General features: G+C 44.6%; 3 protein-coding genes across 3 annotated transcripts in view; 2 read left to right on the top strand and 1 right to left on the bottom strand.

Moving 5' to 3' along the window:
* The first annotated feature begins 5,258 nt into the window (after window positions 1-5,258).
* Window positions 5,259-8,548, top strand: Rtp3 (receptor transporter protein 3). Its single transcript, XM_027414715.2, has 2 exons — window positions 5,259-5,638; window positions 7,287-8,548. Exons 1-2 carry the CDS (start codon window positions 5,478-5,480, stop codon window positions 8,425-8,427), a joined length of 1,302 nt encoding a protein of 433 aa, XP_027270516.1. The 5' UTR covers window positions 5,259-5,477; the 3' UTR covers window positions 8,428-8,548.
* A 3,317-nt stretch (window positions 8,549-11,865) lies between these two features.
* Window positions 11,866-26,752, bottom strand: part of Lrrc2 (leucine rich repeat containing 2) — a 19,801-nt gene continuing 4,914 nt past the window's right edge. The window contains exons 3-8 of the mRNA XM_035444012.1: window positions 25,977-26,133; window positions 22,422-22,558; window positions 17,390-17,535; window positions 15,361-15,516; window positions 13,812-13,948; window positions 11,866-11,915 (exon numbers count right to left, since the gene is read on the bottom strand). Of these exons, the coding sequence (XP_035299903.1) occupies window positions 11,866-11,915; window positions 13,812-13,948; window positions 15,361-15,516; window positions 17,390-17,535; window positions 22,422-22,558; window positions 25,977-26,133 (783 nt within the window). The remainder of the gene's footprint in view (window positions 11,916-13,811; window positions 13,949-15,360; window positions 15,517-17,389; window positions 17,536-22,421; window positions 22,559-25,976; window positions 26,134-26,752) is intronic.
* The window catches only part of Tdgf1 (teratocarcinoma-derived growth factor 1), a 23,698-nt gene continuing 22,240 nt past the window's right edge, over window positions 25,295-26,752 (top strand). Inside the window, exon 1 of the mRNA XM_027414713.2 lies at window positions 25,295-25,347. The gene's annotated coding sequence lies outside the window, so the exon portion shown is untranslated. The remainder of the gene's footprint in view (window positions 25,348-26,752) is intronic.

Raw genomic sequence — 26,752 nt, 5'->3', positions numbered from 1 at the left:
GTGTGCATGTATGTGCAGGTGCACTTGGACGTGGAGGCCAGAAGTTGATTCCCACTGTCTTCCTTGATCTCTCTCTATCTTGTTTTTTGAAACAGGGTCACTTGCTGAATCTGGATCTCATCCATTTGATCAAACTGATTGGCCAATGAGCTTCAGGGATCTGCCTACCTGGGTTGCCTCAGCCCTAGGGTTACAGATGGGCCCTGTTGCACTTGGCTTTTTTTTTTTTTTAATCTTACCTATTCATTTATGTTTATATATTTAGGTGTTTTGCCTGAATTAGTGTCTGTGTACCACATGTGTGCCTAGTGCCCAGGGAAGCTAGAAGAGGGTGTCAGGTCTCCTGGAACTAGAGTTACAGACAGCTGTGAGCTGCCACATGGGCGCTGGGAACTGAATCCAGGTTTCTCTGGAAGAGCCACCTCTTAACCTCTGAGTCAACTCTTGTAGCAGAAAAAATAAAAGACCCAGAGACTGATATTGGGGTTCAAGCTTCAAGCTGAAGATCAGAAAAGCAAAGCAGCTAGGCACTAGCTCTCACTCTACCTCATACTGAAAGGCGATCCTGGCTCCACCAAACCTCAGACTGAAGCCTCTCCTCAGTGTGGCTGGAGAATCCTGAGACTTCAAAGTCTTCCTATCCTCAGTGTAGCTGGAGAATGAATGCCTGATCCTGACTATTGAAGACCCTGCTCTTATCTTTTATAACTCTCTAGTGCTGGGATTAAAGGCGTGTGATCCCAGGTGCTAAGATAATATTTGTGAGAGCTGTTTCTCTTTAGGACTGGATCAATCTTGTGTAGAACTGGGTGGCCTTGAACTCACAGAGATCCATCTACCTCTTAATCCTGAGTCCTAGGATTAAAGGTGTGTACCACCACCTCCTGGCTTCTGGCTGCTGGAATTAAAGGTGTGCATCTCCACTGCCTGATCTCTATAGCTTAAGACTGACTTTGCTTTCTGAATTGTCAGGCAAGCTTTAATAAATCATAAATAATATATCACCACAATCTCTCCAGCCCCCCAATTCTGGGAAGCTAAACCTTAGTCTTTATATTTGAACAGTCACTTCCCAACCCCAGTCCTCTATTATTATCATTCTTTTGTATCTGTATGGGCTGATGTGTAATCGGAGGTTTTTCTGTCCTGTCCTATCTTGCAGCTACCTCTAAATCACTCAAAGGCTTAATATTAATTATAAACTGCTTGGCCTATAGCTCAGGCTTATTACTAACTAGCTCTTACATTTAAATTAACCCATTTCTATTAATCTAAGTATTGCCACGTGATCATGACTTTTACTGGTTTGCTGGCATCCTATTTCTTGAGCAGCTGGCTGCATCTTTTTTGACGCCACCTTTCTTTCTCCCTGTATTCAGTTTGGCTTTCCCACCCAGCTATATTCTGCCTTGCTATAGGCCAAAGCACCTTTTATTATCAACTAATGAAAACAACATATATTCACAGTATAACAGAATGGTTTGATGTATTTATTTTATACTTTAGATTATAATCCAGTACTGTCTTGGTTAGGGTTTCTATTTCTGCAAGAGGAATGAGGGCTTCCCCGTGAGGCCTCATCTCCAGCTAACAGACTGATAGGGAATGGCAACAAAACTAGTTCTACAGTGCAGTCTTCGTCCTCTGGTCAGGGGTCAACTGGCTTTGAGCTCTGAGACTCTGGTCTCCTTAGCTCCCTGTGGTCCCCACACGTCTCCCTCATCACTGTCTCTCTCTGTGTGAAGCTCAGGGTTCATAGACTCCCTGCACTCCTCTTGAAGTGCTGTCCAAGCCAAAGGTTAACTTAGAACAAACAAATCTTTGGCAGGCGTCCATGCTGAGCCATCTGTGGTGTGTATGTGCAGATTTCTTTACAATATGAATCCAATGTGCCCTTATAAAATAGAAGGTAAGAGTCTGTACCTGGTGCTCCTGTCACCTGTCACAACTAGACCACAACCTGGATGATTTAAGATAATAACAATTTATTTTCACTGTACTAGAAGCCAGAAGTCCAAAATCAAGCTGTCAGCTGTCCTTCCATCCTTCCAGAGGACCCAGGGAGGCACTTCTCTTGCCTTTTCAGGTTCCAGGTATTCCTTCGCTCATGACGATCTAACTCTAGTCTCTGCTTCTGCCTCTAAATGCCCCTCTCCTAAGCATCGATGTCACACCTCCCTCTGCCTCCCCATTGTAAAGATGCCTGCTATTGGACTTTTGACCTCATGTAAGTAAAAAATCATCCTATAATACAATTTTGCTTAAGATGTTTCAACCCAGCTTTGACTAGCCAAGGGCCTGGTCAGGGTTCCTTCTTCAACGTCTGGTCATGTCTATACTCCAATCATTTCTCATCCGTCATACTGTGAACCACTGTGTATCTGCCCAACACAATGAAGGGTAATGAGGTATAGCCCTGATGCTCCAGAACCCTCAGATTTATTCAAACGAGCCTATCCATGGGAACCTAGACAGCCTAGTACTGCAGAAACCCTGACTTCCAAATGTAACATCCATTGCCATTAAGCAGAGTAACTGTAACAGACACTCTTTCATACTAGGGGTACTAGGAGAGGGTCCTTAGACCCCGACTGAGATTCCAGCCTTTCCCTCCTACACCCCTTCCAGTCAACTATACATGACTACCCCAACTATACATCCTACCCCAACTATACATGACCTCAGGGGCTGTCATAGTATATAGGAGATGGAAAGTTCACCAAAGAGGGAGTGCCATCTATACAGCTATGAGGAACTTGTCACCCATGCTGGGGTCAGACTTTTCAGTGACTTAGCTATTATGGAGTTGCCCAGCAATCTCTCACCCGTTCCTAAGTAATCCCTATAAACTGATCGGTTCACCAAGCTAGACTCGGGTGAAAGAGTTGCTTTGGTCTGTGGTTGTTGCCCAACCTGGAGTGAACCTATTTTCCCAGGAGAGGCTAATGCAAGCCTAGGTACCCTCATGCCACTGCCATATATAAGCTATGTCCCATAGCTACACTTAGCTGCTCCTTGTCCCCAGACACCCTGTGTGGGCTCACCTAGCATCCTTCTCTTGACCAGATAGAGAGTGACAAGCAGCTCGGCCTGTTGTCGGTCTTCTGATGCTGTGTTGTGTCCTAGTGGCCACAGAAACTTTACATCTTCCAAAGCAGTTCTTATCTCGGGTCCTTTATTACATCTGAAAACACCCATGATTCCACACACATTCACAGGTAGACGCCTCTTTCCGGCTGTCACAACTCAGCCCACTAGGAGAGGGCCCATACCAGTTCCTAACCACAGGCTGATGAGAGAGAGGCACTTTGGACTTTGGTCTTGGGGGATAGAACTAGAAGATAGCAGAGGGTCTGGGAAGCCTGTAGAATGTAGGTTTGCTAGCTAACAGAACAAAAACCAGGGAGAGGCAGAGACTTAGCTCCCCCAATTCAGCTCTCCTATAGAATGCAAAGGAGGAGGCAAGCCCCAAGATGGATAAAGGATAGTGGGTTCTCACTGCTCATGATGGTCCTGAAATCTGTCTTGAATACAAAGCCATTGTTCCTAAAGGAACTGCCATTAGGTTCTTGTAATCCTTTGCTCACATTTCAGTCACGTGATCAACATGAGCCCTTGTGTCATCTCTGTTTAAAACTGTCCTGTTACGTATGCTGCTGCTGACTTCTTAAGGTTGAGTACATGGCCAACACTGTGTAACTGGGACCTGAACAAACCTCCCCAACACTTGTATTTTCTTTCTTTCTTCCTTTCTTTCTTTCTTTCTCCCTTCCTTCCTTCCTTCCTTCCTTCCTTCCTTCCTTCCTCTCTTCTCCTCCTCCTCCTCCTCCTCTTCTTCTTCTTCTTCTTCTTCCTCTTCTTCTTCTTCTTTTTGTTTCTATTTTGAGACAGGGTTTCTCTGTGTAGCCATAGCTGTCCTGGAACTCACACTGTAGACCAGACTGGTTTCTAACTCACAGAGATACATCTGCCTCTGCCTCCCAAGTGTTGGGATTAAAGGCATGTGCCACCACCGCTTGGCTCAACACTTGTTGAGCCGTGGCCTTCTATCTCTCTGGAACATGTCTTACACAGTGAATTCCCTATGAAAAAGCCCAAAAGTGTGAAGAATATGGCACCATTGACCACAAAGAGAGAACTTTTATTTATTAAAAGCTGGAATAAGCCAGCAGACAGCAAGCAGGTGGGCACAACATAGTGAAAGAATTGAAAGGGGGAGGGGAAAAAAAGAAACTGAACCACCTCCCCAAATGTAGTTAATTTATAACTGAGCAAATAATATTGAGAAACTAAATGAGGGCGGATGGACAGGGCGCATCGTGATCTGAGTCTGACCATGAGGTTGTTGTGATTTGGGGCAGAGACAATGGAGAGAAGCCCGGGAAAGCTTGGTTTCCAAACGTCACAGGAAGCCCCTCCCCTTGTTTCCTTCCTTTCTTCCAGGCTGAGGAGCCTCCAGTTTGGGAAACAGCCAGGGTGATACGTCAATGTCCAAGTGGGTGGTAGGAAGAGCCACCTTCTCTGTGGCTTTGTGGTGTAGACACTCTTGTCTGCCTTCACTACAGTGATGTGTGCTCTGCCTCTGCCTGGCTCTCCTTCCCCTTCCTCAGTCTGGGGTGACAGTGAAGCTTCTCGTGGAGGAAGGCCAGCAGACTCCCACCCACCTAAAGACACACCACCTAATCTCCTGGGCACACACACTGACTGTACCAACTTGGATCTTCGGTAAGTGGAGAATAGGGCCTGAGACCTCTGCTCAGGCTATGGATGGCAGGCAGGGACAGCGGGTATCTGCAGCTCACCATCCTCCTGAGAAAATAGGTGTGAATGAGGACTTCACGGGGTGTGGGAATCCCGGGGAGGACCCTTTTGCCCCAAGCAGGATTCCAACAGCTCAATAGATGAAGTTTTTCAAATGTTAGCACCAGAAAAGGCAAGTGTGCCTTTCACCTCCAGGGGCTCTGTGCCTGATTTGGACTCTCTCTCCTGATTTGGACTCCAACTAGTATATTGGGACATGAACATCAAAGCTCCCTGAGTTGTGTGATTTCTTGTGGTGTCGAAAGCTGTCCTCTGAACTCGGGAGCAGACTCAACTGATCTTTGTCCCTGGGGCAGAAGGGTCTGAACCTCAGTCCCAATTCAAGTTTGGGGGATTGCCAGCCTGAACCCTCACTCTCTGAAGAGGACAACCTTACCTCCTGCCACAGGTCTATCTGGGTTTAAGAGACTCTGCCCCACCCAGAAGACCCTGGGATACTGTAGGGGATGCTGTAGCCACGTCTGCTCCCTGTAGCCACGCCTGCTTAGGGGCTGGCTACAGATGTGCCCAACAGGATACCCAGGAGACTACCCCAACCCAGGAGCCCCTGCACTCTCCCCAGAGCCCTGCCCCCACTCAGGAGCCTCTGTCCCCACTCAGGAGCCCCTGACCCCACTCAGGAGTCTCTGTCCTAGCCGAGGCACAGCACGACAGGCATGATGGAAGAAGACGACATAGAAGTATGGCAACAAGTGTTCCAGGAGTTGATTCAGGAGGTGAAGCCATGGCACAAATGGACCCTCACACCAGACAAGGACCTTCTTCCTGATGTTCTGAAGCCAGGATGGACGCAATACCAGCAAAAGACCTTTGCCAGGTGAGGGAGGCATGATGGTCTGCATGCCAGAAGGTCCTTGCTTGTTTCTCCTCTGTCCAGGCTTGCACACTGACAAATACAGGAAGGGAGTCCAGCTTGATTAGAGATTGGGGATCCCCATCCCATTACTATAAATTTAAAACAGTGGCAGGCCTAGATACTAAGAAGTCAGGCTGGGAGGTAGGACAGCGAGGAAGGGGAGGGTGGAGGTTCATTTACCCCAGGGCTCTGCATTTTCTCCCTGTCTTGAAAGACTCCCTCTTCCTGGAGCTCCTGGGAAGAGACAGGCTTACACCGAGGAGACTCCTCAGATGGACTCAGGTTCGTGGCCCAAAGCAGTTCACAGCAACTGTGTCTCTATCTACTGTGAGCCAATAGATTCTTTCTTAAATAGGACTTTCAGGGACCACCCAACATTTCACCCTCTCTTTCCAGAGAAAGTGGGTGCTCCATGGCCTAGGGATGGAGGTAGGAGGACATAGAGGGTAGAACCCTGGTGTCTGTCATGCATGCTGTCCTCTGTGAGGAGACTGGACCTTCCCCAGGCAGGAGCTGACTTGGAAAGCTCCAGAGCAAAGCCTTAGTCTGTTTATTGAGAACCTGGGACTCTGGCCTGGTGCACAGTGGACTAGAGTGACAAAACCAGGCCACATCTGTGGGCATCAGCTCAGGACAGCTCAGGCCCTTGTGCATAACTGAGGGAGAGTTCCCGGCCAGTGCATTTCATGGGACTCAGAGCTAGCTCCTCAGCAGTCTCCTCCCCTTAGTTTATTTCCACATTTGCCCTAAGAGGGCAGACTACGATCAAACATGGAAAAGAGGGGCCTGAGGCTATAGCTCAGGGGTACATTTACTTAGCACGCATGAGCCTCCTGTTCTGCTCAGCCTCCTTCAACTCCCCACCTCAGACCACAGATACCTCTGCCTCAAGCAAAGTTAGGACCAACCTGCTATGGCAGAGAGGGCTGGAGTCTCGGGAAAGTAGATCTTAACTACTGCTCAAGTCACCATAGCCAGCAGGTTCCATAGCCCCAAGTTGACTGAGTCAAGAGGGAGTTCATGGGTCATTTGATGATTAATAGGTGTCTCCCCCACACTATCTCTCTGACTTTGCACAGGCTTCCTTTGTTCTTTCTTCACTGTTCCTAACAGGTATTTGTACAAATGTCTTAGGGAAACTGAGACGGGGTGTCAGCGTGTCGTTCTGTGCACTGATGGAGACAAGCTCTCAGAAACAGTGTCAAGTCCTCTGGTATATGTAAGACAAAGAGTGTATTAGGGGAGGGCACCACAAAAGAAGACACATTTACAACACTGTTTAAAGAAACAATGGCTTAGGACTAAGATACCAGAGCTCCAGTCCTGGCTCTTGAGCCCCAGGTCCTGGGATGTGATGAGGTCTCATGGCACGCCTAGCCTCTGTAAAGTACACACTGGACTTAGAAAGTGCCCTGGGTCCCTTCTGAGTCAAATGACGTCTGACGTGCTGTTTGCACGGTAAGCATCTGATAGTGGTCACAGGGCATGTTGGTGACACGGTGGAGATGAGAAAGAGAGGCTCCGTTCACTTCTCTCACTGCTAGTGAGAAACTCCTCCCTCTGGTACCTGCCCACAGCTTGGCTGAAACCCTGGCCCTCTTCTCCACAGGTTCCACTGTTCCTCCTGCTCTCGCAGCTGGGCCTCTGGCTGTGTCCTGATGGTCTTCCACATGCACTGGTGTGAGAAGACGGGCACGGGGCAGGTGAAGATGAGGGCCTTTGCTCAGAGATGTAACAAGTGCCCTAAGCCTCCATTTGCAGCTCCAGAGTTCACCTGGGACAACATCTCAAGGATCTTGAACAATCTGCTCTTCAGAATTCTGAAGAAATGCTACAGAGAAGGGTTTGAGCAAATGGATGAGATCCCTTTGGTTGGAGACACCAGTCTTGAAGGACCACATGACAGCAACAACTGTGAGGCGTGTCTGCAGGGCTTCTGTGCTCACAGAGGCTTAGGCCTCGCCTCAAAACCACCAGCTGGCTCATTGTCTCCCAACTCCTCTAAGTCAACCAGGGAGCCTAAGGTCACTGCCACTTGCAGCAATGTTCCGTGCTCACAGCCCTCCTCTAAAGTGGGAAAGCCCCAAGCATCAAAAGTGGACCCCAAAGTCAGTAACCCTCCCAAAGCTGACCCCAAGGTTAGCCACACCTCAAACCCATCAACTACAATATTGCCAATCCAACAGTTGTCACCAGTAAGCTCAGCTACCCCTAGCTGCGTCATTCAAATGCCTTCTCCCATCAAGGGCAGCAGAACAGCAGATGTGGGAAACAAGAACACCAGGTCCAAGGCCCCAAAGGCACTGTCCCCGTCCATTTCCTCCTCATTTGTCCCATCCATTTCCTCCTCATTTGTCCCACCCACTTACTCATTTGTCCCACCCACTTCCTCCTCATTTGTCCCACCCACTCACTCATGTGTTGTGCCCACTATCTCCTCACACGTTGCGCCTACTCCCTCCCGTGTTGAGGCCAATTCTTGGAGACCGCCAAGACATTCTGCTTACCAGATAGAGAGAAGCAGCCATATCCATTCACCAAGTGAATCTTCCTGCTGCGAAGCTTGCTGCGAGGACTTCTGTGGGTGCTTCGAGGCCTGCTGCAAGTGCTTCTGTGGGTGCTTCGGGGCCTGCTGCGAGGGCTGCATCGAGTGTTTTGGTAATTGCATGTCACATAGACCATGTCAACGTTTGGTCTTCTTAGTCTTTGTTGCTGTTGTTGTGACACTTTTCATAAAATATGGTATGTAAGCCTTGAAAAAAGAATGCTGAGTGGAAAATGAAATAACAACATCCCAAAAAAGTCACACATTGTGTAACCCTTTATATGAAATGTCAATAAAATCAGTGGAGTCCCGAGTGGCTACCAGGACTGGAGAAAGAGAAAAATCTAAAGCCACTGTTTAATCAATGTGGATTTTGTGGGGAAAAGGGTGATGAAAATGTTTGGGAATTTGATGGAGATGATAATGGTCTCTCTACACTGTCGGTGCACTAAAAGTTTTCCATCTTACGAAGGTTAATTTTCTTCTCTTCACTTTTTTCCCTGTGGGGATGCTTGGGGTAGGTTTGAGATCTCACGATGTAGTCAAAGTTGGTCTGGAACTTACTAGATAATCTAGGCTAACCTCATGTTCATATCAATCCTCCTGCCTCAGCCCCTTAAGTGCTTGAATCTCAGATATGAGCCACGATGCTCAACAGACATTTAATTTTCTTATAACTCATATATATAATATATATTATATATATAATATATATATATATATATATACAGTTTTGACCTATCGTGAAGGACTGGAATCTGAAGTGTTGAGGACTCAAATGCATTTGCAAGTCTTGAACCAGTGATCTCCTCAGCAAGTTTTGCTCACACCCTCTGTCAGTCTGGGAGGGTGTGAGATGGAAGCAGTAAACTGAACGGCTAGGTTCTCAAATGATCTCCACGGAAGTGCAAGCAGCTACTCCGTGATGAAGAAAAGATACTGAGGAGAGAGATGCCTTTACAAATCCAATTGGGGACTTAAGGAGATGCTTCAGCAGAAAATGCTGCTCAAGTACAGGACTTGAGTTCAGCACCAGTGAAAAGCAGAGTCATGCAGTCCCTCCAGCGCTGGGGACCTGAGACAGACAGCTTTCAGGGAGTTACTGGCCAGCCAGTGTAGCCAAAAGAGCAATCTACAGGCTCAGTGAGAGACACTGCCTCAATAGTAACAAACAACACGGTGTTGAACACACACACACACACACACACACACACACACACACCATGGGAGGAGGTTTTACACAAAAGGCTGGTTTTTATTGAAATAAAACTTACATAAATTATGAACAGTCTATTTGTGTAAAATTCTACACTTCCACCTTTACACATACAGTTCTCATATCATGGTATAAAACATGTACTTGAATATGAAATAAAATTCTGAAGTCGTCCAAGTAGGACAATTTATCAATTTGAAGAATATGAAGTTTAAAGTGAGTCCCCCCCACCCCCCATTTTCTGACTCTTCATCTTTTAGCTTACTTCTCTTTGTATTGCTTTTTGTTAAAGTAACCCTCTACTGAGACGACCATGTCCACGTGACTGGAGGATGCTATCTGTATTATATCCATTAAGGATTAAAATCTTTGGAGTTAATTCAAACTATTGACACAGGTAAATTAGCAAGGTGCCAATTTTACCCTTTCTTCTTTCCATTTTCTGTGTGTGTGTGGGTGTGTGTGGAGAGGCATGAGTTTGAATTAACTTCTATCGTCTTTCTGCTTTATTCACTGAGCTAAGGTCTCCCATTCAAAACAAGAGCTTCCGGTGCACTTGGCTAGCTAGCCAATTTGCTCCAAATATATCCTGTTTCCATTTCCCAGATCTGGAATTACAGGTGGGCCACCATGCCCACCTGACATTTCCATGGGTTTCTCTGGTCCTTAGATTTGGGTAACAATAGCTTTAACTGCTGAGTCATCTCCCAGCCCTAGTAACCCTTTTGTTTTAGGGTTTTTGTTTTGCTTTAATTAATTGTGTGTATGTGATAACATTTTAAAATTATATGACTCTGACAGCAAATCAGTTTTTCAGGTAAGAAAAAGTAAACCCTCCCCACTTTTTAAATCACACATAATCTCCTCCCTACCCAATGCAACAGGTTAGGCCTGGCCGTACAGTATGGTAGCCACAAGTGGCTATTTAATTAAACTGCATTTAAAATTTAGTTTTCGAGGGTCTTCAGACACCAAGTGTTCCATGCCTGGGCGTTTCAGCATCTAACAACACGAATTCAGAATGTTTCTCCACTGCAAAGGATGGAGCGTCCACACTGGACTACACCGGGGGAGACCACTCATGCAAACAAGGATCATATGTGCATTTGCCCTCCTTTCTTCAAGACAGCCAGTCACTTCCTGTCTGTTTTAGTCTAAGACACTGATATAAAAATAGAAGCTTTAGCTGGGTGGTGGTGGCACAAGCCTTTAGTCCCAGCACTCGGGAGGCAGAGGCAGGCGGATCTCTGTGAGTTTGAGACCAGCCTGGTCTACAAGAGCTAGTTCCAGGAAGGACAGCCTCCAAAGCCACAGAGAAACCCTGTCTCAAAAAAAAAAAAAATAGAATCTTTATACAATTCTTCCAGTGGTGTAATGTGATACAAGAGCAAAGAGCCCTGCCTTTGCCCACGCAAACTAACATCCCAGGGGCTCCTTCTCACCCACGCTGCACTCCAGTGGGCAGAGCCCTCTGGTTTCCACATGGAAGTCTTTCTAGGCAGTCATCAGTGTGGACCCCTCACTCACCAGGCCACCTACAGGAATAAGCCCTGAGGGTATTGCCTCTGTTCTTTGTGCTGATGTCCCAGGACCACCAGGCGACCAGTCAGGGCAGGATGGCTTCCCAAGCATGGCATTCGGACCTTCGCAGGCCCACACCACCTAAGCATCCACTGCCAATTCACTACATTTAACAGCCCTTCTTTCCACCCTCCAGACCCAAATTACACCTTTAGTCTCTACTAAGAGTTAAAATACAGTTTAAAACGTACTTGCTGGGACTGGAGAGATGGCTCAGTGGTTAAGAGCACTGGCTGCTCTTCCAGAGGTCCCAGGTTTGATTCCCAGCACCCACATGGTGGCTCACAACTGTCTGTAACTCCAGTTCCAGGGCTTCTGACACCCTCACTCACATAGACATACATGCAGCCAAAACATCAATGAACATAAAAATAAAAATAAATTAAAAAAAAACGTACTTGCCAGAATGAATTTAAAATGTGGAGACAGCACCTTGCTTAAACTCAAGGGGCATTATTCTCAATAAAAATAAACAGTAAACTGGAACATTTTCAAGGTGGTAAATCGTCTTTCATCTATAACCCTCTAGTCCTTGATCCCTGAAAATACTGCATCCAATTTCAAAACTCATTCTATATGCTGTATTTTTTTAAAGAATGTAGGTCCTAAAATATTAAATGTGCATTATTTAAAACAGGTTTATGAAAATTAGTCTTGTAATATTAATATGTAGGCAAATTCAGTCTTCCCATGTTTGAAATTTGAAGATCATTTTTCTTAACAGTGATGATGGTAGTTTCTAGACTTTGTCCTTCAGCACAAGCCACAATTCCTATAAGATGTAACACACATAAAAAGATGTAGTGCACAGGGCAGTTAGATTTTGTCGTCTTCAGGTAGATCAGATCAAAGTTGAAGGCTGAATGACACTTTGGTGGTGTAACTGGGAACAGCTTCTGCAATAAAGGAAAATATACACTTAGCTACTCTTTCACTCTTTTCAATTCATTTGTTTTACATGTGTGTTCTGTCAGCATGTATGTATGTATGTATGTATGTATGTATGTATGTATGTATGTATGTGCACTATGTAAATACCCTGTGTTCCTGGAGGTCAGAAGAGGGTGTCTGAGTCCCTGGGACTGAAGTTACAGTCAATTGTGAGCCTCCATGTGAGTGCTGAGAAATTAACCAGGGACCTCTGGAAGAGCAGCTCTTAACCTCTGAGCCATCTCTCCAGCCCCTTATTAATTCATTCTTATTATGAAATATAACCATAATGTAGTGGCTTCCATTGACACTTCAGATTTTAAGCGTAGAGAGAATGTATGAGGCATCGCCAGTGAGTAGCCAAGTATAGAAGTGTTTAGATCTAAGATGCTAACACTCATTCTCTTTTACAATCTCTCCAATTATCTCACACAGCTACTTCTAGGCTCTGGAAACAGCTGGTGAAATCGATGGTAAAGGACACGGGGCTAAAGACAGCAGGTGGGAAACAATATGGTTTATAAGAGACCAGGGCTATTTCTTGCTAAGTAAACTAACTCAGCCTTGTTCCTCCCGGTATTTAGTGTCCAGTCTCTCCCTCCACAGACAAGTTGCATCTACAGATGGCCTATGCCAACCATAAGAAGTGGGGGACTGGGGACTGCGGTGTCACACAGCAGTAGAGAACTTGTCTATCATACACAAAACCCTGAGTTTGAAGCCAAGAACAAAACCCTCCCCAGCCTTTCCTGAGTTATCTGACCACCTACCATCCTCAGGATACAACATGCTGTAGAAAAACAAGCCTGAGCTGGCCTGTTCCTTGGTTGGCCAACCGTTGTATTCTCCTTTTTTGTGACATTTATACAGGTATTTGGCTTGGATAAATTGGTGTTTTCAAAATTGTAAATGAATTTTTGACATGGAATCTTATTTTCCTATTAACTTAGAATACTATTTTGTCAACATAATTAACTTAAAGTTCATTTTTTGGGAGGCAAGGTGACTCCGTGGATAAAGGCATTCAAACACACAAACAAGGTAATCTGAGGTTGATTCCTGGAACACATGGAGGCAGAAGGAAAGACTGCACCCCATAAGGTTGTCCCTTGACCTCCACACGCACACAGGTACACCTAAGTACACAAGCTCCACCCCCCACATCAGGCACACACACAATAATAATAATAATAATAATAATAATAATAATAATAATAATAATAATAATAGTTTTCTTATAATTTAAAGGATACACAGTTAGTAATACAACCTCCACAGTTTGTGTGTCTCTCAGGCTCTATGTTCTATTATACAGTTGATATATGTGCCAAGTATGAAGTATGCTAGGCAAATCTCACATTTCATGCAGGAGACCTGCGTAAGATCAAGCCCGACAAAATCCCAGCATGGACACAGGAGGTGGGCATGCAGGCCCACCCCTAACTAAGGGGGTAACTGGTAGCTACTGGGAAAAGGAGAGTCAGTTTCCTTTAAGGGTGCAGCCCCTGCTGGGTTGGCCATGCCGGTGGAAGGCCACACATCCTAGAGTATATGGGCAACACCAACTATACCTGATGGGTTTTTTAAAACAGAGAGAGAAAAACAAAACCAGGTAAGAAAGGTGGGTGGGCCCAGGAGGAGTGAAGGGAGGGGTAAGTATGATCAAAATACATTGTATGGAGTTCTCAAAAAACTAATAAAAATGAGAGCAAAAGAGCCCCACGTTCTAAGAAAATGCATCACTGGTTCACAAATGGTCACAAATAATTTTTGACAATTTGACTTATGTTGATGTATGTATTTCACGAGCAGGTAGAGTTTGTATAATACATTTTAGATGGTTTTAAATATTCCCACCTCACCTCTTTCTTTAAGATCTTCAATATATGCTTTCATGAACTCTTTATCAAAATGCTGGCGGTCCTGTTCACTTTCTATTGTTTCATCGCTGTCTTGACATTGGGCCTTATCAATAGGATTGTCCATAAGGCTTACAAATCTGTTGGGGAAAGTATGGAAAGTAGCACATGTTTACTGTGAATGCTCAACTTCGAAACTCCTCTTTAGTGGGTTGGAGAGATGTCTCAGCAGTCAAAAGCATTGGCAGCTCTTCCAGAGGACCAGGGTTTGATTTCCAGCACCTACAATGCTGGCTCACAACTATCTATAACTCCAGCTCCAGAGGATCCAATGCCTTCTTCTGACCAATGAGGATGCCAGGTACGCATGTAGGATTCATGCAGGCAGGCAGGCAAGCAAACACGCTCACACTCATAAAATAAATACATTTTTTTTTTTTGAAAAACAAGAATAGAAGAGGCAGAGGCAGGTTGATCACTGTGAGTTTGAAGCCAGAGTGGTCTACATGATGAGTTCCAGGAAGGCTGGGCTATGGAGAAAGGCCCTGTCTCAAAACAAAAACAAAAAGAAAGAAAAAAAGAAAAGGAATATACATATATAATCACTCTGATTTCTTTTTTATCAACATTTAAAGAGTGTGAAGATTTTTTTCTGAAGCAGTAGTTTCTTAAATTGGCCTATTTGTTCATTCTTTCTTTTTTCACTCTAACACTGAGCCCTATGCAGCCACCCATCATATTTTCCTTTAATCAATACCCAGGGACTGGGGATGCAGCTCAGTTGGCAGTGTGCCTCCTTAGCAGGCACAGAGCCCTGGTTTTGATCCTAGACCACATAAAGTGTGCACACCTTCAATCCCAGTTCTCAGGAGGCAGAAGCAGGAGGATGAGGTGTTCAAGGTCAGCCTCAGCTACATAGTGGCTGAGTCATGTGAGACCCTAACAGAAATGAAAAGATATGAGTCGGCAATCAGGATCCCATTTTCCCTTTATCTTGCCCGCAACACCCCATGTGAGAATTTGGTGTTTGATCTCTTCATAATGATAAATGAAAACATAAGCAAAGGTTCCTGGGGGCACTGTCTCTTGCCTTGTCATCTTTCTAGCCACTTGGGAGTAAGCAAGACTTCACCCCAGACTGGAGCCTATATCACCTTTGCATGGATGGTTGTCTTTGTTTGGGGTTCACTAAGGGACATCGGAAAGATGATGTAAACATAGAGGATTTCTAGGACAGTGTCTGGCCTACCCAGGGCAACAGGCATGTGACAGCTAAGAGACAGATGAGACCTAGCCTGTGTCCCCACCTCATGCTGTCCATTGGCAAGTAGTTTTTGTAGTTCCAGGAATGCAGTGATGTGTATTCAGGGCATGTGAACAACATAGCCCTTCAAATTCCTGTAGAAAGTGGAGTAGGGTTAGATTCTCCGGTGTGTGAGGATCACCTGACCAGGATGCTAAGACAGCAGTCTGCAGCCAGAGGCCACTGGCTTCAGCCTGTGTCATGGGGTGCCTGTCCTGGAGCCCTGCCCTCCCCCTCCCGTGTACTCACTTCAAAGGTGTGGAGGCATCGCAGAGGGCAGTCGGGAGCTCCACCAGGTGATCCCCACTGACAACCAGTAAGGTGAGCTTTTTCAGGTTGAGCATGGCTTGAGGGAGGTAGGTCAGCTTGTTTTTATACAAGAGGAAGCTCTGCAGCTCTTCCAGCCTATGGAGAAGCCAGGGTTCAGGACAGACACCACAGGGAACTATAGGAAACTGCAGGGAACTCCGATGCTCCCACAGGGAAAGCCGGCTCCACTCATCACCACCAAAACATGTGTGCACCCACAAGCTTACTCTTCACATCTAGACAAAGCTATGATCTTTTTAAAATTATACATATAACTATGAAACTTTTACTCTGCTGACTTAATCACCCACTGAACATGGACTTAGCAACAATACAGAACACTGGGCCTCAGAAACCAACAGATGCCTCTAAGTGTCTCCTGCATTTCCCAGGGTTACTGTAAGAACACACATATTTAAGCACTGCGTTTTTTTATACAACTTATTCTCTCACTATTTATTTATTTGTTTATTTGTTGGTTGGTTGGTTTTTCAAGACAGGCTTTCTCTGTGTAGCTTTGGAGCCTATCCTGGAACTGGCTCTATAGACCAGGCTGGCCTCGAACTCACAGAGATCCTCCTGCCTCTACCACCACTGCCTAGCTCTCAGTATTTTTAACATAAAGTAGGGAGAAACCCTTGGAACAAAAAGGAAATGCAAAATATATTTTTTAAGTTTGCTTTATTTTGCTTTCTAGTTTAGTCTGAAGGCCCTCCCTCCAGATTTTTTTTATTCATTTACAATGTCTTATGTAATGCCACAAATATCTCAAATTTCCTGTCATTTCAAACACAAGTCTCATTTGACTCATTAGCACAGAGAGGCATTCATTCATCACAGGGACCAAGAGTAGAGAAATAATGTCACGCTCAGGCCTAAGCCAAGGCCGGTCTATGAATCATAATAGTTTATTTATGCTCCCATGCAAATAAGAGTGTAGACTGCACTGGGCAGGGTTGGCACACATCTTTAATCCCACAACTTGAGAGGCAGAGGTAGGCAGATCTCTGTGAGTTCAAGGCCAACCTGATCTACAGAGCGAGTTCTAGGACAGCCAAGGCTACACAAACCCTGTCTTGGGGGGGGGGGGAGAGCATAGACTCCAAGAGGACACAGGTTGTATTTCATCCATTAAGTCCAGCCCACTCTCCAGGCCCAACATAAGAACCCTAATAATATCAGTGGCATGAGTTCCGAGCTCTTCCAAGCTACAGAGCAAATCCCTGCCTCAAAAATAAAAAATCAAAGCAAATAATAAAAATAAAATAAAAATCTCTTCTAAGCTGTTTGTGTATGGACCCAGTGCTTGGGAGGTTGAGGCAGGAAGATCATGAGTTTGAAGCTAACCTGGGCTACTTTGCAAGACTCTGTCTCAAAGGAAGAGAGAGAAGCAAGGTGCCGTCAGATGGCTCAGCAGGTAAGGGCACCTGCCACCAAGCCTGACAGCCTGAGTTTGCTCACCTAGGCCCACATGGGGAAGGACAGAAACAATTCCCTCAAGTTGTCCTCCGCCGGCTTCCATTCCCAAGTACACACACTCAATTCTTAAAATGCTTATAAAAAAAAAAAAATCCAGGTGTGGTTTTGTATACTTTTAATCCTAGCACTTAGGAGGAAAAGGCAGGCAGATCTCTGTGAGTTCAAGGTCAACCTGGTCTATATAGTGAATTCCAGGACAGCCAGGGCTAAAAAGGGAGATTCTGTCATTAGATAAATTAATAGATAAATAAATAAAAAGTAACTGAAGCAAATCAAATCCACCAAGACAATGAAGATGTGTTCAAATGCATATATACATATATGTGTGGTGCACAATTGAAACTGTCTTGGTCTATCATTTCCTAGAGCCAAACTCTGGAAAATTAGTTGATTTCAAGGGATATTTGTATGCTAGCATATCTAAAGTGTTAACACTCTGAATATGTTAGTAATTAGTTCATATACCTCACCTTAGGATGCAAGTAGCTACCTGTCTATATCTTGTGGCAGGTCACTCAGATTATTGCTGCTGATATCCAACCACTGCAGACGGCACATCCGCAGGACACAGATCGGGACACTGGAGAAATTGTTTGCTGAGATATCTACAAATGTCACTTGCTTCAAATTACTCAACTAGAAGGGGATAAGAGAATATTCTAATTACTTTCTGTGAAGGCTAACCCTGATTGTTAACTTGGCAGCACTGAGAATCACCATGGAAACAAGTCTCTGGGCAAGTCTGGAAGGGATTATGTAGATTCAGTTAATTTGGAGGACCCATTCCCTAGGCTGCATAAAAAAGGAGATGCAAAACCAGCGTTGGTGGTGCACACCTTTAATCCCAGCACTGGGGAGTCAGAGGCAGGCAGATCTCTGTGAGTTCGAGGCCAGCCTGGTCTCCAGAGCGAGTGCCAGGATAGGCTCCAAAGCTACACAGAGAAACCCTGTCTCGAAAAACCAAAAAAATAAAAATATAATAGGAGATGCAAGATGAGCTCCAACATTCATCACTCTCAGCTTCTTGCCTATGCAGTGTGAATGGCTACCTCAAGCTCCCACTGCCATGACCTCCCTGCCACGATGGACAGTACCCTGGAAGTGTGAACCACAGTGAACCCCTCCTTCCATGAGTGGCTTTTGTCAGGTGTTATATAATGGTATCAAAACAGGTAACTAATGCACCTTGTGAAATGAGAATTAAGTTCAACTTATAATGTTTAGAATATTTCTTCCTCAAAAATATCCATGAATGTATGTATTAAAAAAAAAAAAAGTAGACCCAGGGGCTAGAGAGATGGCTCAGTGGTTAAGATCACTGACTGCTCTTCCAGAGGACCTGGGTTCAATTCCCAGCATCCACATGGCAGCTAACAACTGTCTGTTACTCCAGGATCTGATACCCTCATACAGATATAAATGCAGGCAAAACACCAATGCACATAAAATAAAAATAAACAGATTAAAAAGAGAAAAACATACCCACTATGTGTTTTGGAGCACCTACTGTGTATCATTCACTGTTCTTCCTACTGGGGATGCTGAAATAAACAGTACACTATGGTTGCCCTCGAGGGGCTGATATCTTCATAAATAAGCAGAGCAACTCATGTAGTAAGTGCCTACAACAAGTCCCAACTTGCAGGAAATGAAGGATGATTTTACCCAGCAGTATGAAGAAGTAATGGTCAGGGTCCAAAAAGATTTCATGGAGAACAGAAAATTAGGATTGGGTCTCCCAGGTGGGGAACAGCACATGCAAAGTCACAGAAGGTAGAGAGTTCAAGTCTTTTGTTGTTGTTTTGTTTTGCTTTGTTTATTTGTTTTTTGAGACAGAGTCTCACTATAAAGCCCTAGTTGTCCTGGAACTCACTATGTAGACCAGGCTAGCCTCGAACTCACAGAGATCAGCCTGCCTCTGCTAGGATTAAAGGTGTGTGCCACTATGACCAGCTAGAAAGTTCAAATTTCATGGCGGATGGTGGGGCAAGGACTTCGTTAACAAGTTTAGACAAGTCTTGAGGAAACCAACATTTGGGTGGATCGGTGCCATGTTAAAGATCTCTTGATCTTATCTGACCTCAGGGTTGGGCTCTTCTGCTGTGGTTTTATAGCCACAGTTCTTGTTTGCAACGTGCCAAGTCAAATACATGGGGAAACATATTACTTCAATGCAAATCCATGAATTTTGAATAAAGTTAAACAAACATTTCATAATCTGGAGTTGGTTGTGAAAGTTTGGTAGCTACTATGAAACATAAAAGAAGCTAATTTTTTTTTACTGACTTGTTCTGAACATCCATGAGCACATGTTTAGGCCACCAAGATGGCTCAGTGGGTAAGAGTGCTTGCTGCCAAGCCTGGTGATCTGAGTTCAATCCCCAGGACCTACACTATGGAAAGAAAACCAGCTCCCAGGAGTTGTCCTCTGACTTCCACATGCACCTACACACAGGTACACACTACACAAAACAAACGGTACATAAAGACCCAAAAAGCTCAGTTTTAAAAATTATTTGAAACACAAGGCTGTTGGACCAATTAGGGGGTGGTAGTGAACAGCAGAAAAATAAAAGCACTGGGCTTATGACCATATTTAGCTTAATATGAATCCCATCTTAATGTCATCAAATACACTCTACCAAAGGGACACATTTCTGATTATGTTCTTGTCTGGAATTCCAAAAAATAACCTAAAAATTCAATCTCAGAGGGTTGAATCAAGAGGACTGGTTGTCTGAGGCCAGGCTGGGATACACAGGAGACCTTATCTCTTAAAGAGAAACAGAGGGGGGTTGGGGGGAAGGCAGGGAGAGAGAGACACACACACACACACACACACACACAGAGAGAGAGAGAGAGAGAGAGAGAGAGAGAGATCTATTAAAAGAGTTAAACGTCAGATTCAAAATAGCAGAAGAAAGAATCAGAGTTGAAAGACAGGCCAAAGAAAGTATCCAATCTAAAGAGATTTTAAAAGATGAAGCCTGAATGGATGATGGCTCAGAGGTTTAGAGCATGTGTTATTCTCACAGAGGACCGGGGTTCAATTGCCCACACCCACATGTATAGCTCAAAACCATCTGTAGCTCCAGTTTCAGGGGATCCAATGCCCTCTTCCAGCCTGAGGGCACCAGGCATACATGTGGTATATGTATACACATACAGACAAAAACATGTATACACAAAAACAAACAAATCCATGAAATTCTGGCCTCAGCAGCTAAATGCGCTTGCTGTTTCGCAGAAGACCTGGGTTCTGTTCCCAGCAACCACCACACAGTGGCTCACAACCATCTCAAACTCCAGTTCCAAGGGGTTCTGATGCTCCCTTCTGGCTTCTGAGAGCATTGCACTCCGATGATACACATATGCAAGCAAACATTCATAGACATAAAAAAAGATGAAATCCATATTTTCTGGATATTTCAATCACCTTGTAACTGTTGTCATAAGGTCTATGAAAATGTTAATACACTAGACAAAGACCTTAATCTAAGGGTAGAAATTACATAATGCATATATTTTTATTTGTTTTGTTTTGTTTTAAGATAGGGTCTCATGTGGCCCCGGTAAGCCACCAACTTGCTATGTAGCTTAAGATACCTTGAACTTCCTGACCCTCCTGCCACCACCTTCAGGTGCTGAGGTTACTGGCTTATGCCACCAAACCCAGTCCATGGAGCTCTAGGGATCAAACCTACCCAGGGCTTTGTGTATCCTAGACAAGGACTCTACTGACTAGGCAACAGCCCTAGTCCTAGAAATACTATTAAAAGAAGATAAAGCAAAATATTTCAATTTCATTTTATGCCTAGTTAATGGATGATGTCTGTTATCTAGAATGCAGATCCTGGTTTACTTATTCACTGATGTGAGGCTGGAAATACAGGGGTAAATCTTTTTATCATACGGTCCTAACTAGTTGACATGGTCCTGCAGACAGAACCTCAGAGGTATATGAACTTTAAAAATAGTCATTAGATTCATTCTGTATTCATGGAAAAAGTGGTTTTAAGTGATCATCTGATAAGGTGGAGGGGAGAAAAGTGACCAGAGCATCCTGCTGGAGATAGTTGCTGCTTACAAAGTTCTCACAAAGCGTTGCCTACCAATTATCCTAGAAGGGAGGCTCTTATTCCTTGCACACTGCTGGGCGGGAGGCAGCAGCTGCTAACTGTGGACAACAGCACCCATCTCACTCTGAATGTGCTTGGCAATGGTGCTCAGTCAGGACCAGCCTCCCCTGCTCAGATCTGTGCTAACTGCCCCCCCCCCCAACTCCGGGAAGTCCATCTTTACTCAGATGTCCAGAGTGGAGGTAAGTTAGGTCATCTTTCTCTGTCTTGACCCCGTGTGTGCAGCCCTTGCACAACTCCTTCAGAGAATACTTTGTATCTCATCCTGCTCCCCACCCCTTCACAGCCCAGTCCCAGAAGGTGCTGTCAGTCATTTGCACTTGGGCAAATCCTTTCTTTTAACTCCTGCGAGGTAGAGTTCACATGCCACAAACATACCGATCATGGATGCACAGTGTAACATAACTCAATTTCAGGCTATTTCCATCACCTATGCTCAGATTTTCTTCCTCCCACTGGCTATTATTCTGTGGCCTCTTACCACGAGGAAATCATGAATCTACACATTTTTCTTCCTGGAAATGTCAGGTAACATTCCTTTTAATCTGGTTCCCTTTATCTAAGGTGTTGTTTTTCAAATTCTTCATAATATATGGAGTCATAATATATATGGAGTTAGGCAAAGGTTTTTATTTCCCCAAAACCTTCTATTGAACTGATTGTCCCTTTTCTATTGAAGTTTCTTGGTGAGTTTGTTGAAAACTCAATTGATTGCACGGTGTTGCACTCCTTTAATCCCAGAACTCCGGCGGCAGAGACCAGAAGATCTATGTGCGTTTAGGGCCAACCCAGTATACAGAGCAAGTTTCAGGCCAGCCAGGACTACACTGCAAGACTATCTCAAAATAAAATTATAATATATAGGTAAACATATGCATATATTATAGAGATTTGTCTCTGAAATCTCAATTCTGTCCCATTTTTCTGTGAGTCTGTCTCTATGTTAATTCAATGCAGTAACACTATAGTAAGCTTTGAAACTGCATAATGTAGGCTCTCGGGTTTTGTCCTACATCAAAGCTGCTTGGCAACTCTTATATTTTCATGTAAAGCCTGAGAACAACCTAGCAATTAAAAAAGAAGAAAGAAAAATAGCCTAGAGGACTGGAGAGATGACTCAGAGGTTAAGAGCACCGACTGCTCTTCCAGAGGTCCTGAGTTCAATTCCCAGCAACCACATGGTGGCTCACAACCATCCATTATGAGATCTGGTGCCCTCTTCTGGTGTGCAGATATACATGGAAGCAGAATGTTGTATACATAATAAATAAATAAATTAAAAAAAAAAACAGCCTAGAGGTTTCAGTAAAGGTTTCTCGCAGTATAGTGCACTCCATGTCCTAAGTTAAAGTAAGTCATAGGGCAGAGGGCTTTGTGCCTTACTTCAAAGGGGAGCTCCATCAGGTCCAGATTCCCAGAGCAGTCCAGTCTCTCTAGATTCTCACAGTCTCCCAGCTCCGGGGGAATACTCCTCAGATGGTTGAAACTCACATTGAGTTCTTTCAGGTTCTTCAAGCGACCTGGCCAAACAAAAAGTTAACCTCCGTTGAGTAGGTCCTTCCAAGTCTTTTTAGAACAGACACAAGCTGGGCCTGGTGGCAGTGGCACAGGCCTTTAATCTCAGTGTTCAGAAGCCAGAGAAAGGCAGATCTCTGTGAGTTCCAGGACAGCTGGGGCTACACAGTGAGTTCCAGGACAGCCAGGTCTACACAGTGAGTTCTAGGCCAGCCAGGTCTACACAGTGAGTTCCAGGCCAGCTAGGGCTACACAGTGAGACGCTTTCTCAAAAACAAAACAGACAAACAGAACAGAAACAAATCTCAGGGGTGAAACCTTCACCTAATGACAGGGATGGCAGTGGGCGCCAGCAATCTAGCACTTGAAACACACAGGCAGGAAGGTCACAGGGTTCTACATAAAGGGCCTTGCCTCAAAAGCAATTCAAAGGGAGAAGAGGGAAAAAAGGCATTCAGACATAAAACATAATTTTGTGTTTGCATAATGGGCATTCTCTATTAAAGTTCTGTTAATCTTATGCACCTCAGTCTGCAGTCAGCATTTCACTGTTGGTACTGCTGCAGTTTTATGGGTTTTGTTGGTTGGTTTAACACTACGGTTAATGTGCACATTGGCCACTTTTCTGTTGCTCTAGTAAAGTATGAACAAAAGCAACTTAAAGAAGATAGTTTGGGGCTGCAGAGACTGCTCTGTGGTTAAGAGCACTGGCTGCTCTTCCAGAGGACCTGGGTTCAACTCTCAGCAGGCACAGGGCAGCTAATAACCAACTGTAACTCCATTTCCAGGGGATCCAACACCCTCTTCTGGACTCTTTGGGCACTGCGTGCCCATGGTGCACAGTCACACAAACAGGCAAAACATCAATATACATAAATAAAATGTTTAAAAATTGAAAGAGGAAAAAAATCTTGGTTTATGGTTCCAAAGGAAGAGTCCATGATGGCAGAAAAGGCATGCCATGGAAGCAAAAGCAGGAAACTGACCAACTGTGTGTCCATTCACTGCAGCAAGCAGAGAAAGTAGAACAAGGCTCTGAACCTTCAAAGCCCTTCCCCCAGCAAGGCTCCGCCCCCCTAGAGGTTCCGTGGCTCCCAAATAACACCACTACCAGGAGACCAAGTGTTCACATACAAGAGGCTGTAAGAAACATTTCTGCAGGATCTGTGCAGGGGATTTGTCTTCTGTATCCAGGCATCCACAGTGTGCAAACCCCAGGATGAGTTGCATCACAGGCCTTGACTGTAAGATCAGAGCAGCTCCTAGGATAGCAGAAACTGCTGATGCTTGCTGGTGGGCTCTACCAGGCATGAGCTAGATACAGAAAAATGCACTAAGTTCTAGATGCATGATAAATAACTAAAGGGAACAGACTGTTTGCAGACTGCATGGAATATATCATTCATCCTTTATATCTGCATTCTTTCAACTATAGTATGTCATGCTTCCCAAAGACTATATAGAAGTGACTTTCTCCGGTGAGATGGGAACACATCCAGGAGAATGGGAAACTATCAGAATGATTGAAAAATACTGTATTCTAGTTCTTATTCTTTTTTAATATTTATTTGCATATGTATGTATGTGTACCACAAGCATGCAGGAGATCTCTGTGGTGAGAAGACATGAGATCCCCTGGAACTGGAGTTACAGGCAGTTGTGAGCTGCCATGTGGGTGCTGGGAATCAAATCTGGGTCCCCTGCAAGAGCAGCAAACATTCTTAGCTGCGGAGTCATCTCTCCAGCCACTTAGTTCTGACTCTTGCTTGAAAATATATACAACCAGCTCCAAACTAAAAACTAGTACCATAATAAGCCGAGTGTTGGTGGCGCATGCCTTTAATCCCAGCACTCAGGAGGCAGAGGCAGGCGGATCTCTCTGTGAGTTCGAGGCCAGCCTGGTCTACAAAGCTACCGATAAGATAAGAGAAATCCTGTCTCAAAAAACAAAAAATAAAATAAAATAAATATATAATAATACTCCAAAAATCACATCTTACACATTCTAAGGAACTGAATACTTTGTCATTCTTAAACTAATTTTAAATTAGTAAACCAAAAATGATGGTTTACTTTTGCAGAATAGTCACTCAATCTTCATATCTCCTGTCATTTTATAAATGAGACAGTAAATAAAATTTACCAGTCTCATAACAACTAAATGAATCAAGTATACAATGATCTCCAAGCTGCAGATAAGGAAATAGAAAAATAGATTGTCAGGGCTGTGGAAAGATGGCTCAGGGCTTAAGAGCACTGGTTGCTCTTCCAGAGGTTCCAAGTTCAATTCCCAGCCACCACATGGTGGCTCACAACCATCTGTAATGAGATCTGGTGCCCCCTTCCCTCTTCTGACGTGCAGGCAAACATGCAGACAGAACAGTGCATACATAATAAATAAGCAAAGTCTTTTTTAAAAAAGAAAAGAAAAATGGGTTGTCTGGTGATTGCCCCAACTCATACAGGGGCCTCCCAAGTTGCCCTCGATTGCTGCTCTTCTCCTCTCTTCCAAGGGGAGTCTTGTAGGGAGGAGTGATGGGGGAAGTACTTCTGTGTATGTTTATCTTTTTCATTGTTAAATAAAATACTGTTTGGCCAATGAGACAGCAAGTAGACGGGACTAGGAGTCAAAGAGGATTCTGGGAAATGTAGTAGAGAAGTGCTGATCCAGGCAGGAAGTGACATAGCAAGGAGACTCATATTTAAGCGAAGGAGAAACAGGAAGGGCCCCTTTCCCCTCGGCTCCTGCTCCAGCGGCACAATGTGATCCACCGTCAAGGAGGCGTCCGATAAGATAAGTCTTATAAAATATATAGATTTGTGATAATTAAGACTGAGCTAACAGATGAGAATCCTAGACATTGGCCAAGCAGCATTGTACCTAATACAAGTTTCTGTGTATTTATTTGGGCCTAACTCGGGCAGGCAGCTGGCATAAAGCTCACATGTGGCGGTGAGGCTCAGGCAGCTTTTGGCAGAAAGATTTATCCTAACAGAGGAGTTTTTGTTGTTGCTTTTGTTTTTTGGGATTGTTTTGTTTTCTGAGACAGGGGTTCTCTGTGTAGCCCTGGCTGTCCTGGAACTAGCTCTGTAGACCAGGCTGGTCTCGAACTCACAGAGATCCACCTTCCTCTTCCTCCTGAGTGCTGGGATTAAAGACGTGCACCACTGGTGCCTGGCTCAGAAAATTCTGAAAGTGCTGCCCACTCACATGACTTGAGGTTTCCAGGCCAACTGTGAAATTTCTGTCAACGCTAAGACACCATGGCAGATCATGGCAGTTCATGTCCCAGTGGCTCTGGGACACAGAAACGGCTGAGGGACATCCAGGAGCAGTAGGAGGAGGATACGGGGTGTTTGCCCCAGCCCTATACCTGCCTGCTCACCACAGACAAGGGCTGAAGATTCCTGGGAGTAACCTACCAATTTCAGCTGGAAGACACGTGATTTGGTTTTCCGGCAAATCCAGAATTCTCATGGCTTGAAACAGCTCAATGTATGCAGGAATGGTCTGGATCAGGGTGCTGTGAATGTGCCATTCTTTGAGGTGTGTCTGCTCTTTCAGCGAATCAGGCAGCTCCTGAGACAGAAGGGACAGCATCAGTCAGTTAGAGGCACTTCCTCAGTGTTTGCTGAGCCTCACCAGACCAAGGATTTAGTCAAAACATAAACGGCATGTGAGAGCATCGGGGCCGTTCCTGCAGACACCAGTGGTGATTGTCATTAATGTCACAACAGCAGATCAGCCTCATTTTAGATTTGTGATAATAAAATAAAATGCTAGCCAGGCCTAGTGGTGCCTGTTTGGGAGGATGAGGTAGAAGTATCATAAGTTCAAGGTCAGCCTGCACAACTTATCAAGAGCCTATCTCCAAATATGACTAACTATACTATTTAATGTATATGCTTATCAGAATAGGGGGAAGACTGATTAAGCAGGGCACACACACACAGATACACACACACACACACACACACACACACACACACACACACACATACACATACATACACACATACATACACACACACATACACACACACACACATATACCCACACACACACATACATACACACACACACATACACACACACATACATACACACACACACACACACACACACACACACACACAAATCCTAGCTAACACAGATGACCCGTTTCACAGTATTTTTCAACAGCACACATCTAACATGT

The sequence above is a fragment of the Cricetulus griseus genome, chromosome 4 (genome assembly GCF_003668045.3).
Source record: "Cricetulus griseus strain 17A/GY chromosome 4, alternate assembly CriGri-PICRH-1.0, whole genome shotgun sequence".
Classification (NCBI taxonomy): Eukaryota; Metazoa; Chordata; class Mammalia; order Rodentia; family Cricetidae; genus Cricetulus; species Cricetulus griseus.
Note: the sequence above shows the minus strand (reverse complement) of the source record. Positions and strands in the feature narration are given on the sequence as shown.